At 49.7% G+C, this 20,389-nt stretch overlaps 1 protein-coding gene across 1 annotated transcript; it reads right to left on the bottom strand.

The window, feature by feature from the left end:
- Positions 1-19,848: 19,848 nt before the first annotated feature.
- LOC101559351 (olfactory receptor 7A5-like) lies at positions 19,849-20,384 on the bottom strand. The gene is made up of 2 exons (XM_055124682.1): positions 20,191-20,384; positions 19,849-20,125 (listed from the first exon to the last, which is right to left on the bottom strand). The coding sequence occupies exons 1-2, from the start codon at positions 20,382-20,384 to the stop codon at positions 19,849-19,851; spliced, it is 471 nt and encodes a 156-aa protein (XP_054980657.1).
- Between the last annotated feature and the right edge of the window lie 5 nt (positions 20,385-20,389).

Below are 20,389 nucleotides of genomic sequence, written 5' to 3'. Positions count from 1 at the left end.
GCAAACCACCTGGGTTTGATTCCCAGAACCCCACTGGGGTCCCATAGTCCTGCCAGGAGTGATCCCAGACTACACAGACTGGGGGAAGCTCTGAGCATTTCTGGGTGTCACCCAAGACAAAAAAATAAATAAAATATTTATTAAGGGTTTGGAGCAATAGTAGAGGAGGTAGGGCATTTGCCTTGCACGCAGCTCAGCCAAGTTCAATCTCTGGCATCCCATAGATCCCCCAAGCACCACCACTGAGCTTCCTGGGTGTGACCCAAGCAAAAAAGCAAAAAAATATCATCCCTCCGTACCCTTTTCTGCACTCCATAGGTCCATAACTCCACCTTCACCAGGTCCTATTACTTTTTCCTGGTCACCTGGTCTAATTCCTAGTCCATCTTCGGGCTCCGAGCAGTGCTTCCTAATCTGGAATCTGTCTAGTTTAGAGCCTTTGCATAGGAGCTGACGGCCCTGGAGGTCCAGGACCCAGGCTGGGCAGAGCCCTAGGAGCCAAGAGCAGGTTCAGGCCAGGGGCCTTCTTTGGCCCACTGTTATCTCCCCGCCCCCAGTGGCCCATTCTCTACCTCTGATTGGATGACGGTGAGAGCAGGTGAGAACTAAAGGGCCAGTCAGATGGACATAGATGACCTGGTGCTCCACCCTTCTGCTCCCACTGGCTCACATCCTTCCAAGTCCTTTCTGACCTCAGGTAGCAGAAGGCTCAGGAAAACATCCAAACAGGCTCTCCTAGATACTGATGAGATCCTACAGCATGCCAAGGCAGCCTTTCAAGTCCTGAGCAAAAAGCTAGGAATAACAACTGAGCACTGCTGGGTGTAACCTACAACTAAACAAACAAGTTTGTTAGACTGAGTTCCTCTGGCTTTGACCAAATAGATGCAGATTAGAAAGTGCTGGAAGGTCTAACCTCCAGCAACCACTCCCCACAAGAAACAGAAACAGAAGCATCAGGACCCAGGTGTGAGATGAGGCATTTTAACAACCCAGGGTCACCCCTCTAGGCAAAACAGGAATCGGGAAAGAGCGGGACCGGGTAGAAAGGGCAGCGGAGGAGCACTGGCCTGGCAGGCGGCCATTCTAAGCTAGATCCCCGGCACCCATGGGGTTCCCTGACCACTGTCAGGAGTGATCCCTGAGCATCGCCGGGTGTGGGTCCCCAACAACCCCTGATAAAAAAAAAACAAACCTCCAAGTTGTTTTCAGAAACCCCAGGGAGCTGGGATGACAGTGCAGTGGTTAGGGAACCTGTCCTGCACGTGGCTGACCCCAATTTAATCCCTGGTATCCCATAAAGCCCCCCATCCCACCTCGAATGATCCCTGAGCCTAAGCAAGGAGTTACCCCTGAAAACAGTGGGTGTGAAAACCCCCCCTCCAAAAAATAAAGAAAACCCAGCACTCAATGACTTCGTGGGCCCTGTGCGCCCATGAAGAAGCTTTAAGGTAGCACAGTGCCCGGCATGCTTGTGGCCCAGAATATAATCCTGGGCACCACCTCCCTCACCCAGCACTGCTGGGTGCAGCCTGGGGCCTTGAACACTGGGGGGAACAACCAGAACTGTTAGGGTCACAGCTAGAGCTGGAGGTACTGGCAGTGGCCCTCACACCCAGCTTTATCCAGGTTTGGCCCCAGATCAGGGAAAAGGCATTTAACCATGGACCCGTCTGCCTGCCCGGGTAAGCCCCATGCCTGGGCCAGGGTGCCCAGACAGGGCCCTCCTTCCTCGCAGCCCCATTTCGTGGCCCACTGGGCCACGGCCTCCAGCATCACGTCTTTGTACAGGCGCCTCTGGACAGGGTCCAACAAAGCCCACTCGGCCCGGGTGAAGTTCACGACCATGGCCTCAAAGGATACTGACTCCTGAAACACACACAGATGCCAATCAGCAGGCTCCCTTACATCCACAGGCAGCAGAGGCACTCAGGGAGGCAAAAGTATGCCTTGGAATATGGCTCAACCCCCCTCCCCCCGCCCCGGATCCCTGGGAATATTACAGTGGCAAGTGCTGGGAGCCATATCTCCACCTCCCAGACAACGCCCCCCCAGACACCTGTGGACAACTGGCCCTTCTGCCCCGAAAAGAGTGACAGAGGAGGGGCTGGAGCAATGCCACAGCTGGTGGGCATTTGCCTTGTACACAAGCTGACCCGAGTTCGATTCCCAGCTTCCCATATGGTTCCCTGAGTACCACCTGAGTGCAGAGACAGGATTAACCCCTGTACATCTCTGGGTGTGACCCAAAAAGAAGAAAAAAAGTGACAAAGGACCTGTGAGTATAGGATAACATAGCCTCAGGTAGTTTAGTTTTATTGGGTTACTCCCATCACAGTGCTCACATTCCTCTGTGTTTATTTGTACTTCTTTCTTTTTTTTTTTTTTTTTGGTTTTTGGGTCACACCTGGCGATGCTCAGGGGCTACTCCTGGCTCTGCACTCAGGAATTACTCCTGGCGGTGCTCAGGGGACCATATGGGATGCTGGGATTTGAAATCGGGTCGGCCGCGTGCAAGGCAAACGCCCTACCCGCTGTGCTATCACTCCAGCCCCTGTACTTCTTTCTTTGTGTTCTGTTGACTTGGAAATATTGTTTTTCTCTTCTCCTTGAGTCCTTTACATAGTTTATTCAGAGCCAAGTCCTTTGGCACAGGAAGACTGTAGCAAATGTTATTCTTTGGTAACTTGGGAGTCATTTGACTCTACATGATATTTTCCTCCTGGGCATCTGTTCTCTAGACCTAAACCTCAGCTGCCCTTACTTCCTAGCACCCCCAAAAGCCGGGTCCCAACAAGGGACGGGAAGGACCCAGGGCAAGCGGTGAGTTATGTGCTACCCTGGCATCGAGATGGGCCTGGACAAAGTGCCTAATGCTTAACTCTAAGTTAAGAGCTTGGTCATGGACAAATGCTGTCATGATCCAAAAAGTAAGAACTAGATTCGGACCTGCTAGGGTTAGGAATGATTCATCTGGCCTGAGCGCTATAGTCTGAGTCTGCAAGATGTTAGCAGGAGCTGCCCTACAAGCCTCAATGTATTTCTTAACTGTGTCCATACAAAAAAAAAAACCTAGTATTAAGATGTGAATAAGTTCTTGGACTAAGGAAAGGATAAAAACCTTAAGAGGTATTTTCCTGCTGACAGTCAGGAAGGGCTTTGGAATGCCGGCCCTCAGGAAGGGCTTTCTCATGTTGCTTTTGCTACCTGACTGCGGGTAGCCCAGAGGGCCAGGTGGGAGAGACAAGTAGGGGGAGAGAGGAGTGAAGGAGAATTGAGCAGTAGAATCCAGAGAGAGGAGAGATCGTGAGCCGGGAGAGAAGGAGAGAGACTGGAGAGAATGGAGTAAACGGCAACTGATCAATCAACCGGCTTGGCCCTCGTTTCCTCTTCTGTCTGTCCCATGACCCAGACCGCTCCGGCTGGGCGAGCGACCCGGGACCGAACCCCCTGAACGCCTGGGGGTGGCCAATAGGGAGAGCCGCCGGGGCTCTTCCCCAGGTCGCCCCCTGGCAGATGTTTCTTACAGTGGAATATTATTATAATTGATTTCAAAGATTGTTTCTCTAACATCCCTTTAAGGGAAGAGGATAGAGAGAAATTTGCTTTTACTGTGCCTTCTTTAAATAATGAGCATTCTACTAAGAAAGATGTCAGTGAACTGTTTTGCCACAAGGGGTGATGAACAGACCGACAATGTGCCAATATTTTGTTAATCAACCATTGGATGCCGTAAGGACACAGTACCCTGAGATTAAAAATATCCATCATATGGATGATATTCTAATTACTGCTGCACCTCAGACAAATTTGCAGAAGGATTATGAAGCTGTAATTTATGAATTAGAGTCATGGGTTTAAAAGTTGCACAGGAGGGGCTGGAGCGATAGCACAGCGGGTAGGGCGTTTGCCTTGCACGCAGCCGACCCGGGTTCTAATCCCAGCATCCCATATGGTCCCCTGAGCACCGCCAGGGGTAATTCCTGAGTGAAGAGCCAGGAGTAACCCCTGTGCATCGCCGGGTGTGACCCAAAAACAAAAACAAAAAACAAAACAAAAAAAAAAAGTTGCACAGGATAAAATTCAACGCCAAGTTCGTTGGGAATTTTTAGGACAAGTAATATGGAGAGTAAATTGATGCCTAAAAGGTCGAAATTTGGAGCGATACGTTCAACACCTTAAATGATTTTCAGGAACTATTTGGAAATATAAATTGGCTATGGCCTTCTCTAGGCATTCCGACCTATGCCTTACAAAACTTGGTCCATACATTGGAAGGTGATTCTTCTCCTAAGAGCCCGAGGCAACTCAGCTCTGCAGCTGAAGGCGAATTGGAATGAATTGAGAAAATTGTAAATAAGGCTCAACTAGATAGAATTGAACTAAAGGTACTAACTTGTGTTTACACCGACAGGGAGCTGGAAGGTTAAGACACCTGTGTCTTGTATCCTGTGTCTAACTAATAAGTATCTAACTGATAAGATGCTTAGCTGATGTATGGGAATTGGAAATGACCCCCTAATTGGGAATGTCTTCTTGATATATTGTTCCTGTATGCTTTTGTTCACTTATGAGATGTTTAAAGCCATTTCTGCCTCTGGAGTTGTTTAACTTTGTGCCAACTCCTGCAGCCTGTGTGCCCAGGATGGCTATATAAACCCTCTGCTGTAAGCCCTCGGGGTTGAGCTCTGGCCTCCTGCTTTGGCAGGACAGCTCGGCCCCAGCTAGCTCGAATAATAAAGTCTCGGTGTGCGTTTTGCAGTCCTGCTGGACTCTGTCTCTCTGAATACTGAGGGGTGGTCGGGGTCCTAACAATCACAGTGCACCTGAGGCACTTCCACTCCACTGAGTTTATCTGTAAACTCCTCTCCATGCTTTCTTCCCCAACCAGTCTATCACCTTTCCCCTGATCAGACGCTGTTAACTTCTTTGGTCAGATTCCTCAGAAATCTATGATTTCATATGCATGAGTGAAATATTGTCTTTCTTCTACCTTTATGTCTTTTGAATAGTTTAGTTTATTTTTATTTATTTATTTTTTATTTTTTTTGCTTTTTGGGTCATACCTGGCGATGCACAGGGGTTACTCCTGGCTCTGCATTCAGGAATTACCCCCGGCCGTGCTCAGGGGACCATATGGGATGCTGGGATTTGAACCCAGGTCGGCCGTGTGCAAGGCAAACGCCCTACCCGCTGTGCTACCTCTCCACCCCCTGAATAGTTTAGTTTAAAGCAATGTCCTTTTTGTATGGACAAAGGAAGACATTTAATATTATGCTTTATAATTTGGGGTTGTTTAATTGACTTTGAATATTATTCACTCCCGGGCATCTGCTTTCTCGACTTAAGCCTCAGTTGCCCTTAGCTCCTAGTACCCCAAAAGCAGGGTCCCGATGAGGACTGAAGGGACTCAGGACAAGCTGTGAGCTACCCTGGCATCAATATGGGCCAGGCCAAAGTGCCACGATTCTTAATTATAAGTGAAGAGCTTGATTCTTAATTATAAGTGAAGAGCTTGATCATGGACAAGTGCTGTCATGACCCAAAACCAACGACGAGACTAGGACCCTGCTAGGGATAGGAAAGACTAATCTGGCCTGAGCACTGTAGTCTGAGATCGAGATGGCCCCAGGAGAGCAATTCTATAAGCTAATGTATCTCTTACTGTGTCTGTACAAAATGACTAATATTATAAATGTGTGCTTGTTGGACCAAGGAGAATGAAGTAGCATGGAGGAGGAAGAAGCAGGAGAGAAGCAGAGGATAATGGAGATGGGAATGGAATAAACTGCAACTGAGACCACCCAGCCTGGCCCTCATTCCTTCCTTCGCCTGACCATCATCATTGGCCTTCCCGGGGTGCGAGAAGCTGCGTGAGACTCCCGAATGTGGGTGGCAGCAGTGAGAGAGATAGAGCGCCTTTGCCCTGTGCCCCTTCTTTATGTTTACACAATGATGGTTAAAATCTGTCCTAAACAAAAAGGGGGAGACGTTGGGGCTGGACTGAGCTATCAGGGCGAGCCCATGTAGACTGTACCATACTATGGACAGGAACAGAGGGACCCATAAAAATGGGCAAGATTTCTCCTGTGTCCTGACTGGTTTGCATGAAGCTGAACATTTTCACCCTTCAAGCTGCCTTCAGAAAATAATTTCAGTACATTGAAAGGGGCAGTTTTCCTTTTCTCAGAGAAGCCTGGCTGGTCTTTGACATGCAGATCTCCTGCCTGATCACATAGGCCTAATCCTTCACATTGTAGGTTGCTGGTTCTGGCCCAGCCTAGTGTTTGAGATGTAGATTTCAGGTGCCTGCCCAGCCTTGTATTTGGGATGTAAATCCAAGTGCTTATCCCCCAAGAAAGGTTTTGGTTTTGTATTTTCTTTCCAGAGGCCAATATTACTGGCCTGCAGATGCAAGGAAACAAGGCATGTTTTGCTACCTCAATGTTCTTTCTGTAACTTCTCTTGATGCCATTGATGACATCACTGTATTGCGCCATTTAGAGGTACCATGATCAATAAAAGGAGATTACTGAGCTCTCTACCTTGGTCACAGAGTCAGAGAGACCTGGACCCACCATGACATACATTTTTTCTGCGTTCCTTGTCTCAGCACCTGCGACTGCACGAACCTTCATGCAACAGTTTATGGTGAAGAGGAGTGTGCTACGGTATTCTCTGAAAGCAACCCTTTGCTCCCAGTTATTTAAAATTCAGGGTTGGAGTAATAGTGAATTGGGGGAGAGTGGATGCTAGCCCTGAATTCAGCGGACCTGGGTTTGATGCGTGGAATTCCATCTAGTCCCTTGGTCCTAGAGTGATTCCTGAGAGCAAGAGCTAGAAGTAAACCCTGAGCACTGCCTAGCGTGACCCCCTCTCCCCCAGAGAATTCTGAGAAGTGTCTTAGGTTCCCACTTGACCCAGCTCCCATCCCAGAACAATGTGTGAGGAAACTGATTCTTCACTGTTAGGGCACGGTTCTGGATCTCGGACCGCTGACAAGGACCACACAGGAATGCAATTAGCAAACGGGTAGTTTATTAAGCTGGGTAGCCAGGGTTGCGCATCTGCACACATTGACATGCAGGTCCCGTGTGCGAGGCAAGGCCCCGAGCTTCTTCAAAGGAGATCTTATATAGGCCTTCACTGACCGGTACAGCAGAGCCCGCGCATTTCATAGCCAATAGATTTGTAATGATACATATTTTCACAAGCAATCCATTTTGACGGACATCACTCCTTAGCTTATAGTTTTAGACACGAGCATTTGCGTCAATGTTCAGGAATGTCCTGGGTTTTAGGGCAGTCATGGGTCTAGTGGCATGGGTTTTGTAGGAGGCATGTAAGAGGCATCTGGTTATCTGGTCTGACTTGCAAGCTGGGGCGCCTGTATCCGAGTTCCTTGCTCAGGGGCAGAAAAACAAGTTATTCTGCAAGGTGGGCTCCTGTAAAAAGAGTCCTGTGGTCTGTCCTGGGCCAGTCCTTCACATTGAGAAAGATAAACTAATTCCTACGGTCTGTTCTGGGCCAATTCCTCACACCGGCTTGCTGATTGCATTCCTGCGTGGTCCTTGTTGGCAGTTGGAGATCCAGAACCGTGCCCTAACACTGGGAACCCACACAAAGAGTTCAGCGAGCAATGTAACACAGAACCGGAGTTTATTAAGCCGGCTAGCTGAGGTCTAGATTTAGGCACACAGGCCTGAGCAAGACCCAGAACAAGAGAAAAGTCGCATATTTTAGTCAGGCTTATATCATAGCCTACACTGATGAATTTTTTCGAAAACATTAATAAAAATGCAAGTTTCATAATTCAGAAGAAAACATACTTTCAAATAGTACAAACAAGGAGTTACAGATAGATGATCTAGACACGTTTTCAGAACATTCTGGCAGCTACCCACCCTGCTTGTGTCTGGGTGGCTTCTATAGACAGTGAGTAGAGGTTATGAAACTATTTGCAAGAGAGAGTTTGCAGGCCATTTGTTCTACTTCTCTTGCAGACGGGGGTCGGGGGGCGTATCGAAGTTAAAGAAAAACAAAAAGGTTGAAGTAAAACAAAATGTGAAGCAGGAACCAGGCATGATGGAGTTGCTCCTGCCCTGCTCCGTGTCCAAAAGGGGAAAGGCCCCCTGGCTGTGGTGTGGGATCTCGGCAGCATCTAGGACAGCCTGTTTGGGTGTTTTCCTGGACCTTAAGCATTACTCCTTAAGCCTTTTCCTACCTGATATCTGAAAGGACTGGAAGGATGTGAGCCTGTGAAAGCAGAAAGGTGGGGTGACAGGTAATCTAAGATGCATCTAATTGGCCCTTTCCATCTCACCCGCTCTCACCGTCAACCAATCAGAGGTAGGGAATCCGCGGTGGAGGCGGGAAAATAACCGCTGCTGAAGTGACCCCAGCCCTGAACCGGCTCTTGTCTCCCTGAGCGCTGTCAACCCTGGCTCTGGACCCGTGGGGTCCTAAGCTCCTGGGGAGGAGCGATAAGGCAGACAGATTCCAGATCCAGAAGCACTGCCCGGAGCGCGAAGACGGCCTAGGTATTAGACCAGATGGTCAGGAAGAAGCAATTGGGGCCAGGTGAGGGAGGGTGGAGTCTTGGAGTGGGAAACGGGGAAAGGGAGGAATGAGTGACGTCATACCCGAGACTTCTGAACCCAACAACGGAACAGTTTAATGAAGTTACTTTTTTTTTGAAGGGGGAGCTCACACCAGCAATGCTTAGGCATTACTCAGAAATTACTCCTTGCGGTGCTTGGGGGATCTCTGGGATGCAGGGGATTGAACCTGGGTCAGCCGCACGCAAAGCAAACGCCCTACTCACTGTGATGTTGCTCTGGCACCTTAATGAACTTTCCTACATTTGTGTATGTGGGGGGGGGGAGGTCACACCAGCAATGCTCAGACCTTCTTTCTGACTCTGTAGTCCGGGATCACTTCTGGCAGGGCTATGGGAACCCAGTGCGGTGATGGGAATTGAGCCCTCTCCATTTGTCTGCAAGATAATTCCATTAACCTGTTTCAGTTAAGAGTGAGCAACTTTTTTTTGGATTGTTTCATTTTGCTTTGGTTACTCCTGGTTCTGTACTCAGGAATTACTCCTGGTGGTGCTCAGGTGACATATAGGATGTGGGAATCAAACCGGTGGCCATGCCCTCCTCGCTCAACTCTCACTCAGGCCTCATGAACTTTATTTTTTCCTTGTAGGGAGCGATAGCACAGCGGTTGGATGTTCGCCTTTCACGCGGGCTCCCCCTGTTCGATTCCTCCGCCCCTCTCAGAGAGCCCAGCAAACTACCGAGAGTATGCAGCCCGCATGGCAGAACCTGGCAAGCTACCCATGCGTATTGAATATGCCAAAAACAGAGACGTTAGTGGTGCCCGATTGAAATCGATAAGGGTTACACCTGACGATGCACAGGTGTTACTCCTGGAACTGCAGTCATCCTGGGTTGGATGCGTGCAATGCAAACACCCTATCCTCTGTGATATCGCTCCAGCCCAAAACTGATGATCTTTTAAGCATCTGAATTTTGTCTGCAGGTCAGTTCTGAAGAACCCACCCACTCTGGAGTGAACCCTCCGTGGTACTAACATAATCGTCATTTTTCTTGCAGCAAGTCTGGAAGCTTCCCCACGTCACTTCTTCATATGCCCAGATCCACTGCCCCCTGACTTCCAACCTGCTGAAGTAAGATGGTGAGTTTGGGCTTATTTCTTTTTTATGATTATGATGATAATGATGATGATAATTGTGTCTTTTGGGCCTCACATGGTGGGTGCTCAGGGCTGACTCCAGGCTCTGTGATCAGGGATCACCTCTGGTGGGTCCTAGTGCCTATATGGGATGGCAGATATGGAACTTGGTTTGGCCTCATGCAAGGTAAGTGCATCCCCTCTGTCCTATCTGCCCTTACCCTCTTTTCCCAGCTTTTATTCTGGTTAGTGGCTGAGATTTCCATGCCAGTCTGCCTATGGGTGGGTTTCACCTCTGTGGTGACCCCTTGAGTTCTGCTGCTAAGGTGTGATGGCAGGCAGATGAGGAGTAAGAGGCAAGAGGGGCAAGCCTGAGGAAAGTAGGTGGAGTCTGTTCTCAAGGTTAAGTCCAGAGGTTTTACCCAGAAGCTGTTCTTGCCCTGCCGTGGGGGTTGTTATGGGGACTTTCATGATGCAGACAGAAAGGTCGAATCATTAGTGCTTTGTGGTTATATAAATTAAACCAAAGAAGTCTTTAGGGATTGCTGTTGGTGTGCCGCACAAGTGACTTATGTGAAGTTTGGAGGAGAAAGATGGTCACTATCTCCCCCATCCACCTTTGCCACCCGGGACCCAGGGTTTCAGGATTCCTATCTCATCTTGCAGAGAGGAATTTCAGGAGTAGTAGTTCAGTGATATTACAGGGTTTTTTGTTTTTTTTTTCTTTTTGGGTCACACCCGGCGATGCACAGGGGCCACTCCTGGCTCTGAACTCCAGAATTACCCCTGGCGTTGCTCAGGGGACCATATGGGATGCGGACAATGGAACCAGGGTCGGCCTGGTGCATGGCAAATGCCCTACCCACTGTGCTATCACTCCAGCCCCCGAAATTACAGTTTTTATTTGGAGGTTTCAAAAGGGAGGAGGGGAGAAACTGGGAGAGAGTGGAGAGAAACAGTGTTCAAGAGAAAACCCGGGCTTCTCCAAAGCCAGAGAGACCCCCTACACACATCCCAGCATTTGACAGGAAAGCATAAAAATCCACATCTCAAGAGAGGAGATGATGGTGACACATGTGCTCAGGCACCACGTGTGCTTGGCCATGTGGGAGCAGGCAGCTTTGGGGCTCGGGCATCCTATGAGGTCCCTTCCATTTTTTTTTGTTTTTTGGGTCACACCCAGCGATGCTCAGGGGTTACTCCTGTCTTTGCACTCAGAAACTACTCCTGGAAGTGCTCAGGGGACCATATGGGATTCTGGGAATCGAACCCGGGTCGTCCGCATGCAATACAAACGCCCTACCCACTGTGCTATCACTCCAGCCCCGAACTCCCTTTCTTTGTTCCAGGTGGCCTCTATGGAGATTTTCCAAACTGTCCCTACTTGGGGCTTCAACATAGACAAAAGTCCATTGCTAAGATGGTTGCCAAGGAGATGGGAGTGGTGGTGGTCTTCGTTGAATTTCCTTTCCTGGCCTTTTATGTCTTTCAGACCTTCTCTGGGTCTGTTGCTATAGATAGGTGAGGGTCTTACCAAGTCTAAATTCCTGTTTCTCTGCAAGTTTGGCCTTTGCAACTTCAAACCTATTACTTCTCAGGAAATTTACTGTCATCACCTGGGGAGGGGCCTTCCCTATCTGCCTGCCCACCTACATCAGAATGACCCCTGACTCTGAGCTCAGGGATCTCAGCTGGTGGTCCTGGGGACCTAATGGGATGTTGGGGATAGAACCTGGTTGGAGCATGCAATGCCAGCGCCCTTCCCACTCTGCCATTGCTCCTGCCCCATAAGCAAGTCTTCCTGGAGGCCTTTGTTAGGCCCCTTGATGCTACATTGACAGACAGCAGGATCTCTCCAGGCCTTTAGGGAATCCTGCAGGTTGCCCAGAATTATCTGTCTGAGCAGCGAGTCTCTGGGGTCTGAGGAGTTGAGCAGAAGCTTCCTTTTTTTTTTTAACTTCTTATTTATTGATTGATTTATTTGCTTTTTGTGTCACACCTGTGATGCACAGGGGTTACTCCTGTCCTTGCATTCAGGAATTCCTCCTGGCAGTGCTCTGGGGACCATATAGGATACTGGGAATTGGACCCGGGTCAGCAGCGTGTCAGGTGAACACCCTAAAGAGTGTACTATCTCTCCGACCACAGAAGCGTCTCTTAGGCATCACTTTATAACAGGAATCTTGGTCTAGGTCTTGGGAATGTGAAGTGGGTTTCCCCACATGATGCTGTTAGGTCACCCACCAATTCTTGGGGGTGAATGGAAAGGGCTAGTCACCAGGCCGCTGTCAGTTTCCACATTCTTTGAACAAAGATTCCCTTTGTCACTCCTGCTTTAGCTTTTGGTGTCACAGTCAGAGATGCTCAGGACTTACTCCTTGCTCTGCATTCAAGGATCACTCCTAGTAGTGCTCAGGGACCATTAAGGATGCCAGAGATCAAATATACGTCCGCCATGTGCAAGGCGAGTGTTGTCCCTGCTGTTCTTTTGCTCCAGCCCCGTCCCTTTGTCACGCTTTAGAAAGACCCCTCAGAGATTCCATACACGTTTTGGTCAGGTGCTGTCATGGTTCATGGCCTCCAGCACTTGCTACTGAGCTCTGCATTCTGCACACATCCTGGTGTTCCCCGTGGGGACCCTGATTTTTAAAGTAGATTAAAGTAGGGGCTGGAGCAATAGCACAGAGGGTAGGGCGTTTGCCTTGCCCCCAGATGACCTGGACTTGATTCCCAGCATCCCATATAGTCCCTGAGCACAGCCAAGAGTGATTCCTGAGTGCATGAGCCAGGAGTAATCCCTGTGCATCACTGGGTGTGTCTCAGAAACCAAAAATAAATAAATAAATAAATAAATAAATAAATAAATAAATAAATAAATAAAGTAGATTAAGTAAAACCCAGGATCCTAATGTCACCCCCACCCCGTCCCACCATGAGTCCTGCTGCCCACCCCCACCCCCCGGGATGCAGAGGGACCCTGGCTGATTGGCATCTGTGTGTGTTTCAGGAGTCGGTATCCTTTGAGGACATGGCTGTGAACTTCACCCGGGCCGAGTGGTCTTTGCTGAATCCTGCCCAGAGGTGCCTGTATAGAGTCGTGATGCTGGAGGCCTGCAGGCACCTGGCCTTTGTGGGTGAGGCTCAGGCATTACCCTTTTTCACAACTCAGGGCACGGAGTCTGCTGCCCGCAATCCCGATTGTGCCATGGAACAGGGCTGCAGGGAAGGACGGGCCTTTCTATGGGCACTCTAGCCCAAGCGCGGGGCATTCCTGGGCAAGCAGACGGATTCAGCCTAACCGCCTTTTCTCTGATTCCGGGCCACACCGGGTAGAGGGGGGTGTCAGGGCCACTGCCAGCACCTCTGGCTCTTGCTGTGTTCCTAATGATGCTGGTTGGTCCCCCAAAGTGATCGGGGGCCCAGGGCTGAACCTCGTAGTGCTGCTTGAGCGAGCTTTCCAGGCATTGTGCTACATTGGAGCTTCTTCCTGGGGGCACCGGGCCCACACCTAAATTTCCTTGGGGCTGACCCCACACTCTGTACTCAGGGACATTCTTGTTCATGCTCAAGGGAAACTGTGGGTGCGGGAGTCTGACCCACCTCATTCAAGGCAGCTGCTTCCATGTCTGTTGAAGCAAACCAGTTGCATCAGTCCTATTCCAGTTCTTTTTTGTTCCCACAGAGCATCTTTTTTCTTTGATATACATTCCTGGTGATGCTCAGGGCTGGTGCCTGGCATTGCTTGGAGGAGCTTATTGGGTGCTGGGGAGTGACCCGGATCAGTTGTGTCCAAGGCAAGTGCCATCCCGGCTGTCCTATTCCTCTGCCCCTCCCCAGAGCCTTCCTCGGGGACTGAATTGTCTTCCTGCTTGTTGCAGAGGGTTTCTCTCCAGGAAAAGACAGTGGTGCTCTTGGGCGTGTCTTGGAGAATAAGTTGTTTAGTGAAGAGAGCACTGTGGGATTCATGAGCAATGATTCCTGCAATCATTTGGGAGAGAAGCAGACGTTCCCTGAAGCTAGTGACCAGCAGCCAATGCAGAAGCAACAACAGAAGTGAGTGAAGTGGCCGAGGGGGAAATGAGCAGGGTGTTGTTGGTGGGTAGGGGGGTGGTGGGTAACATCTTGGGAATCTCCAATGTCTTTTGAAATAAAACTAGTGTGTCAAACTAGTGCAGGACAGAGTAGTGTCCCCTTATAACTGTCCCTCGTGGGCCTCCTCTATTTACAACACCCATGATGAGCATGGCTGACTCCTGGCTCTGCACTCAGGAATCCCTCCTGGCCGGACTATGGGCTCCGAATTGACCTGAGTCATTCAAGGTGAGGGTCCTGGGGCAAGGCTGGCATCCTCCGCTGGCTTCGTAAGTGGTTTCCACCCGGTACCCTTCTTTCTCAGACAGAAGTTCCTGCTCCAACTCCCCTCATGCCACCCCACCATTTACAGGCTTAAAGCAGGGCCCTGCATGTAAGGCTTTGATGAATGATAAATCAAGGATTTATTCAGAGGAATATCCAAAAAGCCCTACAGTCAGGCCTCAGGATATAGTACAGTGCTTAGGGTCTAATCTCCAACATGGTTTTGGGCTTCCAAGGCCTTGCTTCTGAGTGATTCCTGTGTCCACAGCAAGGAGTAGACCCTGAGCACTGCAGAGTGTGGCCCCAAAGTAGGAGGAAAAAATAAACCCCAAACCAAAAAAACAAAACAAAACATGATCAAGGCTGGTGATTGATTGTTGATATTCATTTATTATTTTGTATTGTGAGCATTTCCTAGTCCTGACTCCTGGTCCTACGCTCAGGAATCATTCCTGGGGGTGCTTAGGGGACCTGATGGTGTGCAGGGGATGGGTCCAGGGCAGCATGATGCACAGTGCCCGCTCTCCCACTGCCCTGTGGCCTCAGCCGTCGGGATGATCTTGCTTTTCTACTCATTGTGTCTCATCATTGGCAGATACCTCTTGCCAAACAGTCTCGGTTATGATCACGAAGCTCCTGCACAAGCCAGAGGAACCTCGAGACAAACTCAAAGCCTAACTGCACCCCAAAATCCTGCTACTTCTTCTTCAGAATGTTCTTCTCCTAGGCACCCCCCAACACTTTCCCATAGCTCTCTTCCACGTGACCTTGTTCAGGAGGGCATCTGCTGCCTGGCCGCTGAGGGCACCCCCTCTCCCAACTCGGGTGACCTCAGGCGATGCCCTCTGTGGGGTGCTGGCACCTGGAGCCAAACATCCCAAGAACGCAAAGTGTGTGGGGAGACCTTCAGTGTCACCAACCTGCTGACGCATCACATCAGGGAGCGCCACAAGGAGATGCCTTATGTGTGTGAGCTCTGTGGGAAGGGCTCCTGCTACCCCACATACCTGCAGGCTCATGCTGAAATCCATGTTGACCTCAAAAGTTCCTTTAATGTCGCTGAGTGCCCACAGAGGTTTGAGCATCCTTGTATGCTGCGCGACCACGCTCAAGTGCACTCTGGGATCAGGCCTTTCACCTCTGAACAGTGTGGAAAAAGCTTCAGAACTCGCTTGGTTCTGCGTGAGCAGAGCCGGACCTACACCGGGGAGAAGCCCTATGACTCCAAGCAGTGTGGGAAAAGCTTCGGGAATAGCTCAAACCTGTGGAAGCACAGCCGGACCCACACCGGGGAGAGACCATATGACTGCGAGCAGTGTGGGAAAAGCTTCCGGGCTCGCTGGGACCTGCTTAGGCACAGCCGGACCCACATCGGGGAGAGGCCGTATTCCTGCAAGCAGTGTGGGAAAAACTTTGGGACTCGCTCGAGCCTGCATAAGCACAGCCAAACCCACACCGGTGAGAGGCCCTATGACTGCGAGCAGTGTGGGAAAAGCTTCGGGACTCACTCGGACCTGCGTATTCACAGCCGGACCCACACCGGGGAGAGGCCCTATGACTGCAAGCAGTGTGGGAAAAACTTCAGCACTAGCACAGTGTTGCGTAGGCTCCAATGGACCCACACTGGGGAGAGGCCTTATGTCTGCCCAGAGTGCGGGAAGGCGTTCCGGGACAGCAGCGTAAGGACCAAGCACATGTGTATCCACAGGCGAGCGACCCTACATGTGCCCACATTGCGAGAAATATTTCCACAGCCCAGACACCCTCCTATTCCATCTGATGGCGCACTCAAACCACAGTCCTTTATAGTGCCCTGAGTGCGGCAAGGCCTACGGCTGCTGCTCCTACTTCAGAGGCCACCTGCAGACTCACCAGACGACCCTGCCCCTCACCTGCGGGGAATGTGGCAGAGTCTTCAGCCACCCCCAGCACCTCTGCCGGCACGTCAGGAAGCATTTTGAGAAGCAACCATTTGTGTACCACTGAGGGCAGGGTTTTCGACAGGCTGCAACTCTGCACACGCAAGTCTGCCGTGCCCACACCGGGGAGATGCTCTGAATGTATCTTCTGCCCTATGCCAGGATACTCCCCTGTTTTCCACCAACATGTGGGTAAAGAAACCTTGGTGTTGCAAAAGCATGTGGGGTAAAACTCTGTGCCTCAGTTCCCCGCCCCAACCCAAGCTCAGCGTAAATCTAGTTCTTTTTTAAATCATGTTGGAACTACAACTGATGATGCTCAGGAATGGCTTGAAGTTCTGTTCCCAGCAAATTCGTATTGGTGATTATCAGGGGATCCTTTGGGATGCTGGGATCAAAACCTGGGTCAGCCACTTGGAAGGCCAGTGCCCTACCTGCTGTGCTATTGTGATAGCCCCCGGAAACTGCAATCTCGGCTGCTGTGAAGTCATTTATGACTTGTGGAGCCTCAGGAGAGAGTCTAGTGGGGAATTATATTAGAGTAACGTTATGTTTTTTGTGTTTATATTTCTTTGGCGCCCACACCTGGTGCTGCTCCAGGCAGATTCCTGGCTCTGCTCTCAGGGATGAATCCTATGTGCCTTGGTGGTCCCTATGATATGTCCCAGGTCCCACCTGGGTCAATTGCTGCATGGACAGCACCTTCGTCTTTACTATGGCTCTGCGCTGAAATTCTATTTTATTTTAGCTGCTGCATGATTTCCACGACTGTTTCAGGTAGAGTTTACAAGCATCAGGTATTTCAGAGATTTTTTTTTTCCAATCTGGACACAGGTTGGTACTCAGTGTTTCCTCCTGTTCTGGAGTCAGGGATCACTCCATCAGTGCTTGGGGACTGTTTAGGGTGTTGAGAATCACCCCACATTGGCTTCATGCTTTCTGGGCTCCCTGCCTACCGTCTTACTGTTCTGGTGACACTGATGGAGGCAAAGCTAGCACTGACCACTGAAGATGCCCGTGGCACAGCCGAATAAAAGCAGCCCTGAGAGGCCAGTACGACGTTCTGCCACAGGACGCGGAGAAAGAGAAACGTTGGCACTGGGGGCAGACACACAGGTGGCAGTAGTTGGTGTTGATTCAACACCCAGAGTGGAATCTCTTCACAGATCTGGACTTCGAAGAAGATTGTTTTTCTTCAATCACAATCATAGGTACATCATGTCACATGAGCTTTGGTCACTATGATAAACATTGGTGGCTGGTCAATTGGACAATAATCCTCCTAGCTGCTTAGACCTGCGCATCTGCTTGCCCTATTGTGTGAATATTTGGAGATGTTAGTGACTCTACAATAAATGTCTATTCAATATGAATGTCCCTTTTTTCATTTCCCAAGGGAAGCATTTTGTTTTATTCGCCCGACCCTGGAATTGTGAGAAAGAATCTCCCTCCCTCCAGAGCTAGAGACCCTTCACTGTGCTCAGTGTGTGGAACGAAGTGAAGGTTCCATGTATGAGAAAGGGAGTGGGTCGCTGTGCTATGGGGACCAATTGCTCTCTTGGCAATTGTGGTAGGAGGTTCCACATCGAAAGACAGAACAGTGGAGAGGATTCTGGCCTGGCACACAGCCGCCAGGTTCTCTGTGAGTTTCCACCAAAGAACTTGCTGTGTGTCCTATATTCAATGGAGCCTTCAGAACTGTGATAAATCCTTTACAGTTTTTTCTGGATTTGACTAACTCTGGTGGGTTGCAGTGAAATAATGGCCACATTGAGTTCCATATAGGTTTGTGGGGGTGGGAGGCCTGGGTAAACCTGAGCCCAGATCCACTGATTAGGGCGGAGCAGACTGACCCAAGTCATTGAGTGCTGGGGTTTCTTACTTTTTTTTGAGGTGGGTTACACACCTACTGTTTTCAGGGCTAACTCCTGGCTCAGTGATCAATTGTGGTGGGATGGGGGGCCTTTATGGGATGCCAGAGATTAAACCAGGGTCAGCCATGCATAGGATAGGTTCTCTAACCACTGAACTAGCATCCCCGCTCCCTGAGGTTTCTGAAAACTGAATACTTTGAAGGGTATTTTTTCAGGGGTTGTGGGGTCCCACACAAGACGATGCTCAGGGATCACTCATGAGAGTGGTCGGGGAAGCCTATGGGTGCTGGGGATCTGGCCTAGAATGGCCGCCTGCCTGGCCAGTGCTCCACCACTGTCCTTTCTACATGGTCCCTGCTCTTTTCGAATTCCTGTTGTGCCTACTGAGGGGTAATCCTCACTATATTACTTAAGGATCCCATCTTGCACTTTGGTCATGATGCTGCTGTTTCTCTTTCTTGTGGGGAGTCCAGACTCTGCCGGGTCTGGGTTGCTGGAGGTGAGAACTTCCAACCCTTTCGAATCTGTTAAAGTCAGAGAAACTCGGTGTAACAAACTGTTTTCTTTTAGGTTACATCCAGCAGTACTCAGGTATTATTCCTTGCTTTTTACCCAGAAATTTAGGGGGTGCTGGGGATTGAAACAGTCAGTTGCATGCTAGGCAAGTGCCCCATTAGCTGAAAATGTGGGTGACTCTTCCCCTGGTGAATAGTTCCTTGTTTTTATTCAAGAATATAATTATCTAGTGGTGGAGTCGTAGTACAGTGGAGAAATCACTTGCCTTTCACATGGCTGATTGGAGGTCGATCCCTGGTATTGTTTATGGTCTCTGAGCACTGCCAGGTTTGATTTCATGAGTGCAGAGCTAGGTGGAATCCCAGGCATCGCTGAGTGAGGTCCCAAAACCAAAATAAGAGAATATCAGTCTCCATATGCTCAAACTGAATGAGGGCAACTCATCACAGCAGAGTTAAGGTGTTATAAATCAAAGGCATTTTCAGGTGCCTCTAGGGGAAAGTTAAAGACATACACTTTGGTGCCATGGTGTGATACTTTCAAATCAAGTAATTATTAAAGGGAAATAAGGGGAAATCATTTGGCATGAGGAGTGAGTGTTACAAAATCTCAGGTGTCTGTGAAAGAGTCCAACCTCTCTTGATCCATAGCTTGGAAAGTAACTTTAGGAAATACCCTGAACTGGATGGTTAAAAAAATGTTCCTGTGGGCCCAGAGCAAGTAGGTCACTTATCTTGCACATGGATGACCTGGGTTCAAATCCTGACATCCCACAGGATGCACGGATCCCGTCCAAGAGTGATCCCTGAGTGCATAGCCAGGAGTCAGCCCTGAGCATTGCTGGTGTGACCCCAAATTTTTGCATGAGAGCAGATACTTAATAAAGTGAATGTGGGCTAGAACAGCAGGAAAGGCTCTTGGCTTGCACAAGGCCGGCCTGGGTTCAATCCTCGGCATCCTATTACGGTCCACAGAGCCCTGCCAGGAGTCAGCTCTGTGTGCACAGGCAGAAGTCAGCCCTGAGCAAAGCCAGTTATGCTCCTCCCCCGAATATATTGCAATATATTGCTCTTTAGGTCAGACCCAGCGATGCACAGGAGTCACTCCTGGTTCTGTACTCAGGAATTGCCCCTGGTGATGCCCAGGGGACCATATGGGATGCTGGTAATCGAACTCAGGTTGGCCGAGAGCAAGGCAAATGCCCTACCCGCTGTGCTGACTTCAGTCCCAGATATTTTTAATTAAAAAAAGAAAAACAAAAAAAGTGAACTATTGAGTTTGTACAGAAGTCATTCTAAGTAAATGGAGATCGAGATTCAAGTTATAATGAAGATCAGGTGGTAGGAGAGCAATTTCCTGCCTCTGCATCTCGTCATCATGGGCCTTTCTGAGCTTAGGGACAAGAGCTCTTTCAGGCACTCCGGTGCCAAGGATTCTTTTCAGAGCCCTCTTTAAGTCTTTGTTCCTGAGGGTGTAGATGAAGGGGTTCAGCATGGGTTGACCACCGTGTAAATCACTGAGGCCATGTCACTGGAGCAGGAGCTTCGGCAGGCAGCAGCACTCAGGTACATGCCAATACCTATGCAGTAGAAGAGCGGGCCACGGTCATGGGGAGACGCAGGTGGAAAATGCCTTCGACTTGCCCTGAGCGAAACCATGCCGCTGAGGGAGGAAACAATCTTTGTGTGGGAGTAAAGGATGCCCGTGAGAGGTCCGCTGTCCAGCACCCAATTGGCGGCGTATGGCACGATGCCATTCAGCAGACTGTTGGAACAAGCCTGTCAAACCACTTGATTAATTTCACAGAATAAATGGGAGATTTCCAGTACCATGCAGAAGGACAGTCGCAGCGCCAAGAAACTTTGCAGTATGGAGTTCGGGCGCTCATGTCCCAGTATCCTCCAGATCTGGGGTTCATGATGACCGTGTAGTGCAGAGTGTGATAGATGGCCACAAAGTGGTCATAGGCCACCACGGTCAGCAAGATGTTGTCCAGTATGGCAAAGATGATGAGAAAATGCATGGGTG

Source organism: Sorex araneus, chromosome 2 (genome assembly GCF_027595985.1).
Source record: "Sorex araneus isolate mSorAra2 chromosome 2, mSorAra2.pri, whole genome shotgun sequence".
Taxonomy (NCBI): Eukaryota; Metazoa; Chordata; class Mammalia; order Eulipotyphla; family Soricidae; genus Sorex; species Sorex araneus.
Note: the sequence above shows the minus strand (reverse complement) of the source record. Positions and strands in the feature narration are given on the sequence as shown.